General features: G+C 31.8%; 1 protein-coding gene across 1 annotated transcript; it reads right to left on the bottom strand.

Moving 5' to 3' along the window:
• Positions 1–269: 269 nt before the first annotated feature.
• Positions 270–6958, bottom strand: LOC142545447 (uncharacterized). Its single transcript, XM_075652639.1, has 12 exons — positions 6690–6958; positions 6480–6564; positions 5928–5979; positions 5810–5830; positions 5678–5731; positions 4866–4916; positions 4215–4277; positions 2782–2847; positions 2648–2686; positions 1934–2056; positions 1726–1818; positions 270–729 (listed from the first exon to the last, which is right to left on the bottom strand). The coding sequence occupies exons 1-12, from the start codon at positions 6781–6783 to the stop codon at positions 400–402; spliced, it is 1071 nt and encodes a 356-aa protein (XP_075508754.1). The 5' UTR covers positions 6784–6958; the 3' UTR covers positions 270–399.
• Positions 6959–12577: the final 5619 nt, after the last annotated feature.

Consider the following 12577-nt stretch of genomic DNA (forward strand, 5'->3'; position numbering starts at 1 on the left):
GGGTATTTTGTTTCACAAAAAAAAAAAGGAAAAGAACTTGGTATACCGTATATGTCATGAGCATACATCGCGCCAATTTCTTTTCATTCATTTGTTACCAATTTCTTTTTTTTTTGTTTTAGGTTGATCGTATACTGGATAAGTTTTTGGTAAATACTTTTTTTTTGGTTAAAATGAGTATTATAAAAGACTTGAAATCACTGTGTTTCATGAATTCAAAAAATCATCACAAGATATTCTGTCACCGGCGATGATAAATACTTGTGAAATGAGCTACGTAGGGAAATATTATATACTCCAATCATGCTACAGAATTCTATCTTAGCAAATTGTTTGAACACCGACAATCAGGTAATTCCTGCGAAAAACATATTTCAATCAAGTGAAATTAAGAATCCATTATTCATCTCTTGTAATACCGAGCAGCATTTCACCAAAGAAATTCTTGATCGTTGATGGCCACTGGTAAGATGATAATCCGACCACCTCCATTGATCTGTCGGTTGATGGCTGATCGAAGTTAAGCATATCCTCGGGATAGCGTTTTTCAACACTGGCAGCAAAAACTCCACGATCTTTCGATGTGTCGTCTTCCAAATAGGGAACGATGTACTTTTTCATATCAGCTTTAGAGATTCCGAGGTGGTTGCCGGGGACTTTTATGTATTCGACTCTTCCAGCATCATCTAATGTTTTCAAACCGATCCAGTCCTCTGTATAAAGCTTGGTCTGATCAAGGGTTGAAATTAGTTCTGAGGATTACGTCTACTTGAAGTGCAATCAAACACTTTAAAATCAATAATAAGTTAAAATAAAATAATGGACCTGAAACAAACCCTTTGCTCTACAAGGAAGAAGATAACTTAATTGGTCCCATTACACCTATCACATCTAATACTTGGTATGGTCTTGTTGGTGAACAATGGACCAAAAAATATTTCGACCCAGTGCTTCAGTTATTTCCTAGTTGATCCAGACTTGATATTAGAGATCATGAATTTCTCACTAATTCTAGACAATAATTCAAAGAAATGTAATTTTTCATAATCCAACAGATTCGCTCTTACACATGGAAGGGCATTTTTATGCAGTCTGACAGGTAACATGGATACGTTGCATAAGTTTGGTTATGCTTCAGCTAAAACACAGAGAAAATAATGAATTGGCGGAATATAGCAACCAGAATGTATCGTCGACTAGAGATCACAGTTTTCACACAGCCGGACCACTTGTTTTCTTTACCCATGCTTTAGTTTGTTTTGTTTTTGTAAGGAACAAATACTGAGCACATTTCCACTGAAGTGAATATGATTCAAGCTTATGTAGCTCGAAATGATTTTGCAAAAGTTGAGGCTAGCCTGAACATGATAAATTGACCAAGAATATTGTGCTCAAGCTTGTTTGTCAGATAAAGCTCAGCTAGATGTCGATTCGATCAAATTTGGACAAGAGTTCAAATATTGGCTGTATTTATTGCAGCACTAGAAATAGGAATTCACAAATCCTAAGCCAACTTTTATTTGATACTGGGCTCCATTAACTTAAAATAATCATTTGAATACCTAGATACTAATAATACTAATAATAGCCCAATAAACCTTGATGCAAAAATTCATAAAAAACTACGGATTCTGAAACAGGACCATCCATTCAAGGATAATATGCTAAGCTTCAAAACAAATAAAAAGTTTATATAGAAACCAAATTGTCAAAAATAGAGCTTACCTGCTGTGGTGGCAAAACTGGGTCAAATGACCCATCTGGATAGTACCCAAACCAAGCAGTTTCTTTTGGTATTAAAACAGTATCATGTTCAAACTGCTCGTAAGAGAGAGAGATCGGTGTAAATTTTAATCAATGCAAATTGAAAATCAATGAAAAACAGAAATAAACCAAAATGAGTTTTAGGCTAAAAAGTAAGCCATTCAAATACCATGATAAGAACAAGATTTTGTAAGCTACTGAATCGTTCCTTGTAGGTCGAGTTTCTCTCGCCAGGAAGTTCATTGTTTAGCTTGGGGAGAAACCTGCATTTGCTCAAGTAGCCAGCAATATTCTGTAAAAAAAATTTAGTATCTCATGAGTTAATAATTTAGAAAATACAAAGGTTGTCAAAGCAAAACAAAAATAATAGGAAAAACTAATCGAGTTTCAAAATTCCTCAACGAAAACTAAATGTATTGTTATTGTTAAATTTTAAACAGTAAAAAAATAGTGAAAAGGAAATACTACGCAAGATATAATTTGCATGGTTTAGCCACAAAAAATCACTTCCACGACATAATGCCCAGCGAGTTAAGACTTTATTAATCTGTAGTTATAAATCTACTCTTCTGTATTTTATATAGGTGAAATATGTTGGAATAGATATGGTAGGAAATCTAAATAGCAATAAAAGCATATAAAAGATACATCACAATCTTAAAATATGAAATCTGATATTAAAAAATAATTGTTTTATTTCAAACATAAGTAACCAATAAGTTTCGGTCATTTACATCCAACAAAGAATCGTGAGCAACACTGCAGTTTCATATCTACCAATAGCGAAGGCAGCGTAATATACTGATCTTAAGGGACATTTGTAGGAGTTCTAAGCAAGAACTGTAGGGGATGACTGAAGTCAAACGTCAACTAAATTACTCACATTTGGCAGCTTAAGATAGCCACTGGGAGCAAAGTGAGTCTGCACAAGTTTGCATACAAGAAGTAAGCTCCGAAACATCTACTTTTTTTTATCTAGAACTTGAAAAGTTGAAGAAACAAAGGGAGAATGCGTACTTGGATATAGTCAGAGTAGATCTCTGATCTAATTAAATTGTCCACTATAATACAGAATATGCCAGTCTGCAAAAACATGGAAATATAAAACAAAATAGCCAATGTGGAACAAACTTAATCCTAGAATTGAAATGACCCTCAGGAAAGAAGTAAGGTGCCAAGACATGTATTATGATATTTGAATCCTTGTTGATATTCGATATCTGGTAATCCACCATAGAATATTCTTGTAAGATCTACTGGCCATTACAAAAAAAATCGGTGACACACACAATATCTAAACAAGCAATAAATGTTGCTGATGATCCAGCATCTCCACATATTCAGTATGAAATCAGGTTGAATTTAAAGATTTGAAATCAAATATTTTGAAAAACAACATCTTTACACTACTTTTTGCATATGTTCTATACAGATACACCACACAAGTATGTGCTTGTTTCCATACAAAATTCTCAAGGAGTTGCTAAATTCACCGACGACATATCAAACATTATTTAATTCACACAAGATTCGTAACAAACTCGTGATATCAAAAATTTGGCAACTTGCTAAACTGGAGTTGATTCTCCATCTTTATCCTTCATATTGAGATGGAATGTAATACTGATAGTTACTACATGCTGGATAATTTCATCAGCGAATGCAATCATTGTCAAATAGGATATCGTTTAGGCACCAAATAAACCAGATAAGAATTTGTACAATTATACCAAATTACATATATTAAAGGCGCAAGTTGCGGCAAGTCACATGGTTTTGTGGAGCCTAGGCATTATATTTAACCTCTTTAGCAAAGCTAGAAGTTCGCTTTAGTGAGATGAAACATGATTATACACAATATTGTGGAATCTATATATAGGAAAAATTTGTCATGTTGGCTGATAAGTATTTCACAAACAATTAAAACACTTAGAAAACAAACATTAGTTAATGCTCGAAAAACATGAGTGACTATAACATCGGATTCACAGTATTTTCAGGTGCACATAAAGTGCAACTCAAAACATGAGTGAGCATCATTCGAACTCAGAGACAATGTGAGTGCTTGACTAACTTCCTCCATCAAACTGTATTCGGGACCTAGGCTAGCACTCCATGAACTTATGATAAAAATGATCCAATTATCAATAAGGAACCATGTAATTGAGCCTAGATCTATTTTTGAGAATGAATAGATTGAAGTCTCAAGAACATAACTTAAAGCCGTATTTGCTTCCCAGAGCTAAGATGTGTCCAAAAGTCAGAAATGTGTGTCCTCAAATATGTAAAGAAGGATGAATGAATTGATAATAAAAAAGTTAGAGATACAATGACATATTAAAAGATTATGGAAAAAAAAAAGAGATGATGACAGCATTCCTGTAGTAATATAGATGCATTTGAAATCATATACAAGGTGCAATAAAACAAAAGGTAACAAGAGCACTCACACCACATAGAGGAACTGAAGCAGTACCAGCATGAGGTCCCCCTAATGAAATAAAATTTTTGACCTGTCGTGAGGAAAAAAAAACAGCACTTCAAGTTTAAAGTTTATCAAAAATGCAAAATATAGTTACTATGATTGATGAGAAAAGCAATACTCCCTGAGCTCACAGATTAATCAGCACAGAGTTTTAGATTAGAGTAGGAAAGATGAAAGGTTTGAGTAAGTTGACATTTTTGCTCTCTAAACTAGTAGTTGTAATTTATATGAACGGGAATGATTGGGAAAAAAAATTTCGATCCTAGGACATGAAAAGTTCATTGCAATTATCCTAAAAGGTGCATTTAAATTGGAACAACCCAGCGTTCAAACTTAATCACATTGAAAGGATATTGAAATTATCAGAGCCTGAAACAGGTCAGGACAACTTTCTACATAGTCCAACATGATTTAAATAGAAAAACTTCCGCTGCAACATTTCATTATCACCATTCTGGATTTTCCTGGTATATATATCAATGCCACAGTTACAGTATTACTAGATCATGTAATGAGGCCAGCAGCAATAGTTACAGCTCGCCACAAATATGCCCACAAAAAGATTGTATAAAATGAAGAAACCGCGCTTGCAGAATCGTTTCATAATGATCCTTACTGGTGGTGCTCCGTCACAAAATTCCACGACACCTCGTCCTATTACATTGCCCTGAAAGAACAACCTTACAATTGTAAAAGTGGTGAACTTACTCACAAAGCATATTAATCAGATAACGGATCTTTGTCCTGAGTCAAAAATAGCAAAATCAAAAGCAATAGTTAATTATATGCACAAGATGTCATACTTTTGTTATAAATAAAGAAGTCAAAGGGAAGGTAGATTAATGTAGAGCAAATGAGAAGAGATGTAGAGGGTTCAATAATAGCATAGAATTTTGTTTCTAGATGTCCGCAAAAGCGTTACTGTGACTTGATTAATGAACAGATGAAGAAACTTATTCACTGAAATTGAAATAATCATCAAATATAAAAATTCTGATCGTGTGTGAATTGTATACAGTTGAATTATACAACAATTACACTCAGCTTCTGCTGGTGATTATATATATAAACTATAAAGACTTGGGTTGAAAGTGGAGAAAGAAGACAAACAAGCAAGTAGTAATGAAAATGGCCAGTGTTTAACACTCTCTAAAGATGTTCGACCAGCAACATATGAGAACCACGTGATGGACCTGAAGATGCGAACTATTATAAGATGTTAGGCCGTGAACTTGTTATTTTCTTATTTGATAATAATTAAGATTATTATAATGAAGGCTGAATTAAATAAATTGTGAGTCCCTGTGGAAAAGATCCTTGTGAGTCATACTATAAGTTGATTTGGATACTTGCAAAATGTAAAATTAATCCATCGCTTCCGCTTTCTAAAAATGTGGAAAATAAAGAACAATCCACATCCGAAGTCACCTGGGAGAGACCAACGATGTTGTAACCGTCTTTGAGTTCTTTCATTTTTTTCACCTGAAGTTAGATGTTAGTTCATCAGATGGTACACATATTTATCAAGAATCAATGCATCCAAACAGCTTCATTACTCACCTTGTCACAAACAATTTCCGTCTGCAGGTGAAAGGTACCAACAACAAATTAAGATCAGCTGATCCAAATAAAGTCATAGATGCACAATTAACAGGTAATTAGATTATTCTGTCCTTGCCTGTTCCGGTAGAGCCATAAACCATGAATCCCATGCTCCATCTCCAATTTCTCTAGATATATGGAAACATAAACAAGTCCCATTACACATCAAGACCAAGGAAGAAGCACTCAAGTAAAATATAAAACCTGCTAAAATATATAAAAATAGCTCCTTCATTTAGTCCTAATGTTTAAAATTAACACTCTCGGGATCACAAATATCATCATGATTAACTTGAGTGTAAGCCAATTTGAAGGAACTTCTCACGTATAACAATGATTTTCAATATTTCTAATCAATGCTACAGAAACAATATTAAGTTCCTTAAAAAAAATCAGCGTTGATTTCAAAACTTGAGAAGCAAAATCACTTTGTTCCAACTTCCAACTTGACATTTTAGCAGAAAACAGAGAGTGACCAGCACTCAAAAATCGAAGGATCAGTTATTATCGATTACTTCAGAATCACACCAACCACATAAAAGATGCCGACAAAAAAAGATTACCACAGCAAAAGAGCCTGATAGTTCGGAATAGGGGAAAAAAAACAAAATAACAGCAAAATTTATACATGCAAAATCCTTGAGACTTGGACCAATCGCTGAGTTCCTGAGTGAAGTGCTTCATTCCTTTGTTCGAACATTGATCCCCAATTCCTACGGCAACAACAACCCATCAAAATAATGCAAAAACCCATTATACAAAAAAGTTAACTTTACCAGCTCAAAAAAAAAAAGCTGACATTAAATTATGATGCTATGATTTGAAAACAGAAAATTACCGTGCAGTACGATGAAGGGAAGAGAAAAGCATAGTGGGACCAGAGAGAAGTAGATTAAGGAGAAAATTATTATTGAAGCTGTATAATTAGACATGGGTCTTTCGGAATATAAAAAGATCTTTCGTCGCTTCCCAGGAAAGATAGCAGGAAATCTGGGATGCCCGCGAGGAAATAAGCTGCGGGAGGGATCACTGTTCGGGATAAGGTTTTTTTTTTTTTCCCGAGGGGTGGGGGAATAAAGCTTCGTCCTTTTTCTCTTCCTTCTCTTGTAACAGAAGTTGAATTTATTTTCTTTTCACACATACCACTCCATGTTCAGACAGTTTTTACATGTCTCTCAAAATTAAAGCATTTTATTAATGGTTTGTGATGAATTACCGAAATTTTATGAATAATCGAGAATGGAAATAATTCATAATATATTTTATTCATATTTAATAAGAATGTTGTTATCATAATAACTATCTTCGATATAATCACCTCTTAATTACATAACACAACTCTCTATTTTAATTAATTTATCATTTATTTTATGCATATCCTTGACTCACATAAAAGAAAGGAAAAACAATTGCTCTTTTAATTGTTTTCGAGAAAATTTTCTACCCAATCTTTAATCGAAGAACACAATGTTTTTTTAGTAATTATTTAACAATGTTTTAACACACACAACTTTTAGTATTATATCTCGAAATAGTATTATATGTTTTAGACTGTTACACGATCTTCTGTTTTTGGGACGTCTCTCCGTTTTGAGCCATAATGTGTGTAGTACAAAGTATGACTCGAAATCTTTTGTTAAATTTAGTGTTTCAAAGAGTGTTACACGGCTTAAAACAAGTCTTTGTTTGAAAAAATCTTTAAAAAAATAAATACACTACACATCATACACGAAGAAAATAGAATAAATCACAAATAAAACATTTGATTCATTTTTTTTTAAAAAAATTAAAAATTCATTAACATATTGTTTTAATCATTTATCGTGCTTCAGATACAATTTATTGTCGATTTTTTTAAAAAGAAAAGATGAATATAGTGTTTTATCAATGATTGATTGTATTTTGTTGATACATGATGTTTAGTGTGTTTAATTTAAAATAATTTGTGCAAACGAAACTTATTTGAACATAGTGTAGCACAGTTTGGAACATCAAATATAGTAGAGGATTTCGTCCAAAATGTATACACTCTTCGTTGAACAATTGTTGTTGTTGTTGATCCTTCGTTGTTTGTGATGTAAGATTGAAGATGATTAATCAGCAGCAGTTAAGTGAGCTTGACATGATCCGTTGAGTGGATCGTAAATTGGAATTTGGTGAACAGAATGTCTCTAGCCTCTTTATGGTAGATGCGCTTTCAAATCTTGACACAGAGCAAGTATACAAAGGCAGATATGACGAGGAATTAGAAGCTCTATCTTGTCAAACGAAATTAGCAATAATGAAGCATACCAAGTGGATTGTAAGCTTCAGGCTCTGGAAGAAGACTTCATTTCAAAAAGTGAGAAAGAGGAAATCTAATTTAAGATTAAAAAAATCAATGAGCCACTGGAGGATGATGTGATTGATTTTTTTTTTTTGTTTGAAATTGGGAATTTGAGGGAGTGCCTGGAGATGGATATTTCTATGAACCAAGTTTTTGGGTTTTTTAATTGCAGGACAGAGGTGTGGAATTATTGGCAGATGTTCTTCAGCAGCAGCTGAAGGGGTTGAAGTTTCCCTGAAATTGGCAGTGAAAATAGACCAGCAAAATTCAACATTCCACACACTCAAGATTGTATTTCGATTATATTTCATGCGCTCCCATGACTTGTGAGTGGTAATTACAAGGTATTGATGAATAATTATCGTTATTCGTGTCAAGGCGTGGTTGTTCCATTTTATTTTATTGCGATTTTTTTTTGAATGTTTACGATTTTATATAAAATAAAAAAAAAAAGTTATAAAAATAATAGAAAGATGGATATAATAGGGGCTGTGATTGTGAATCTGGATAAGATGTGAACAAGTGTTGATAAGATTTCGATGATATACTTGAGAATATACTTTCCTTCACAAAATCTGGTAGTCTCACCGACCACATTGAATACTTTGTTTAATTGCTTATTAGAGTTAAAAATATCGAAATCTTCCTCAAGCAAACATTTAGCTTAACTTTGATGTCATGGTATTTTTAAAATACCGACATTATCTCTTTAAAATTATAAAAAAAAGATATTATGTTTTCATTTAATAATAACATTATATTATAAAAATCTATTTAGTAAATTTGTGTACTCATTTATCTCTATTATACCAACTTTCCAAAGTTTTAAAACTATTAAAATAGTTTCTTTAATATTTATTCAAATTTTTGAATGTTCAAATGATTATATTGTTCCTAATATAAAAAAAATTATTGTAAAAAATTATTAAATTAAAAACAACAACAAAATTATCACAAAAAATTACACATGTATGCATATCACTAGTGCCTAATTGTATTTGTGTGTCAAATTTACGAGCATGTGGAAAATACATGTTCGTTTAGGAAAATGAAATAAATACATGTAATGGACTAAATTAAGAACATAAACTAGGCATGGATTTGTATATTTTAATTTACTTTATTATCGTTCTAAAAATGTAATTACTTAACCCCTATCGTGAGAAATTAGCGAGAAATATAAATGCGTGTGTGTATGTGCGTGTGATACTTGGAAATTTTTCTGAAGAAATAAACAAAATACAAACACAAAATATTAATAGTAATTTCAATTCAATCTACGTCTTACGGGTCATAATTATCACTTCACGTCTCCATATTTCGCTTCTAGATTAAATTATTTAGTTTCGAAGTGAAATTAAAGGAGGAAAACATACAGAAAAAACAACGACCACTTCTTGAATTACAGACCTCTCATTGATTTTGGATAAATGGGACCAGTCGATATTGGATAAAATGCAAAAAAAAAATTTGCGACAAATGTCGATTTTATGTATCGTATCAAATTGTTTTGAGTCGTTACATAGTTTCGTTGTGTAAAAGTCCACATTTAGTTCATAATTCATGCATACGGGTCACTGCTCAATATGAGTCACCACTCACTCGAAATCATTGGCTTGTAGGAAGAAACGGTGGGAAATCAAGCTCAAGGAGTCGGAGTGTAAGTGTTGGCGGTAGGACTCATGCTAGGGCCGCGAAAAGTTATGGCCCCAACACTAGTTGGAGGAAAAAAAAGGGCTAAAAACATAGAACTAGACGTGCTACTACCTGCAAAAATGATCGTCTAATCGTGAGAGTGAAGGAGAAGAAAAAAGAACTTGTCGTGTCGAAGCCTGCAAAACCTACCGTCCCAGCGTCATGCGATTATAGAACAAATATGTGGATTTTCTAGGCAAATAAGGAAGGAAATGATGAACTCTTTGGTAGATATAAAAGAAGAAAAACATCGGGGACGGAGAGGAAGACAAATCGCCAATTCCATAAAAAATGCAGAGGAGAACAGAGAGAGCAAGAGGGCAAGCGAATAACAAGAACTCCTCGAAGCATTCTATTTTCTTTTTATTTCGATTTTAGGGATCCTACCTAATAGGCATCTATATTTTGATTTATTTAATATTGAATTTTATTATTGTTATGTTATTGTGTTATCTTTTAATGATGATAAACTTCGAAATTTTTTATGTTTTATAATTGAGAAACATGATAGGTTAACATAATACATAGATTTAAAACTTGCAGAGGTTGTATACATGTTGATAATCATAGTTCAATATATAGAAAAATATAAGATTTCACTGTTCATTAATAAAATTGTAATTGTTAAATAACACAATGATATTTGGTTAACCATTTTGTTAATTTGAATAATAATAATAATAATAATAATAATAGATCAGAGAATTCCGTAAAAAATATGGCTAATGTATTGTAATTCAATTATTACAGAAAATTAAGAGATAAAGGAACCAATATCTTAACAATTATTTGTTTACCATTTTAATTTAAAAAATTTATATTTTGTCCGTTTCTCGCTTTATTTGAATTTTAATGTAGTTTATTAGTTCATTCATCTATCAATTCAGTCAACTAAAAAATTATGTTTAAAATAAATTTGTCATATATCAATATCTGTAATTAAACTATATTAAAAATTGACGATAAAATCGAACAGCTTAAAAATATTCAATTGTTATAGATTATTACGCTGCTAAAAGCTATTTTGCAAACAAGTAGGCCTAATAGGACAAAATTTACATAATTATACATACACCATTAATTTTCATGTAATCTTCCCAACTCGTGGCAACATTATGCAGCCGCCCATTTCATGTGTTCACGTCACAAACTTTTCGCCAAACTTTATACTGATTATTATATTAAATAAAATAAAATATCAGAAAACGCCAAAAATAAATATAATAAATAAATATAATAAATGAGGGAAAGATCGAGAGATATGAATAGTTTAGCATTTAAATATTTACATTCCACTAAATGATTGGTCTACTTATTATGACTACAAGTGAATTTTGACTTGTATGTGGACAAAATCATAGCATCTCTCAATTGGAAAGGCTGGTTCAAATTTGATTGCTTTTAGTTCAATTTTTCTGTTGATTGATACCATGAAATATGGGGCCTGTGGGTCTGAGTAAATTTAGTTTAATGATATCAAAATTTTATTGAATTAGTTTTAGCTTAGACTATGTCTATTGTGAGACAGTATCACGAATCTTTATCTGTGAGACGGGCCAACCCTACTGATATTCACAATAAAAAGTAATACTCTTAGCATAAAAAGTAATAATTTTTTATGGATAATCCAAATAAGAGAATATGTCTCACAAAATACGACATGTGATACCATCTCAGACAAGCTTTTATCTTTAGTTTATCGTAATTATTTGAATCAATTTTACAATATTTATACAGCGTTGCACGAAAATATATTGATACAAAAATAAAATGAAGACGAAGCAAATATTGGCCTTTGGTTAAATTTAAAGAGGAACAAATAAAGATGGACAGATCTGAAGTCTGAGGATTAGTGTGTGATTAGATATCTTAATTTAAACATAGTATATTATGAGATGGACTATAGTTTGTTAAATGTAAACTATATTGTAAGTCGTGATTATATATTATCCAAATGGAAATTAAGTTTCCACACTCTAACAATAGAAAATCAACAACTTATAAACCTATTCTCATAAAAAACACATCGAATTTATAATTTTGTTATACCAAATTTTTATAGTTTTTTTAAATGAGGTGTTTGGATGAAAGTATTTAAAATCACGATTAGTCAATTATTTGATTTTTTTGAATAAATTTAATTTATTATCTTAGATAATACATTTATATTTACAACATGTTTCAATTACAACTACATAAAATAAATACAACTTGAACTCAAAGTTTGAAATCCATTTTTTACTCAGTATAAATCACACCCATCATTGGTAATCATACTTGGGCAAAAATTTCGTGAGACGGTCTCGTATGTCGTATTTTGTGAGACGAATATCTTATTTGAGTCGTCTATGAAAAAATATTATTTTTTATGCTAATATTATTACTTTTTATTTTGAATATCGGTAGAGTAGACCCGTCTCACAAATAAAGATTTGTGAGACTGTCTCAGAAAAGACCTACTCATCGTACCGAAAGCAAGAAAAAGATATCTAGCTGCCCTTTTTATTAAATTACTCATATAAATCACACCCATCCATCGGTGATCATACTGAATGCAAGTAAATGAAATATAGCGGCCCTTGTTAATCCATAATCATCTGCATCTAAAGAATAAATAATTTTGACCGAAATTTTAACATTTTTAAAATATATTTTGCCATCTAATCCTTTTAGGAAGTTAAAAATTAATAAACTGATCAGAAAAG

Source organism: Primulina tabacum, chromosome 5, assembly GCF_025594145.1.
Source record: "Primulina tabacum isolate GXHZ01 chromosome 5, ASM2559414v2, whole genome shotgun sequence".
NCBI lineage: Eukaryota > Viridiplantae > Streptophyta > Magnoliopsida > Lamiales > Gesneriaceae > Primulina > Primulina tabacum.

What these genes read in the sequence shown, in the direction of transcription:
- LOC142545447 (XM_075652639.1), bottom strand. Translation starts at nt 6,783, where the DNA reads ATGTCTAATTATACAGCTTCAATAATAATTTTCTCCTTAATCTACTTC. An exon ending in TTTGTGACGGAGCACCACCA is followed by an intron (nt 4,278 to 4,865) that starts GTAAGGATCATT and finishes TCCTCACGACAG; the next exon opens with GTCAAAAATTTTATTTCATT. An exon ending in CAGTTTTGCCACCACAGCAG is followed by an intron (nt 730 to 1,725) that starts GTAAGCTCTATT and finishes ACCCTTGATCAG; the next exon opens with ACCAAGCTTTATACAGAGGA.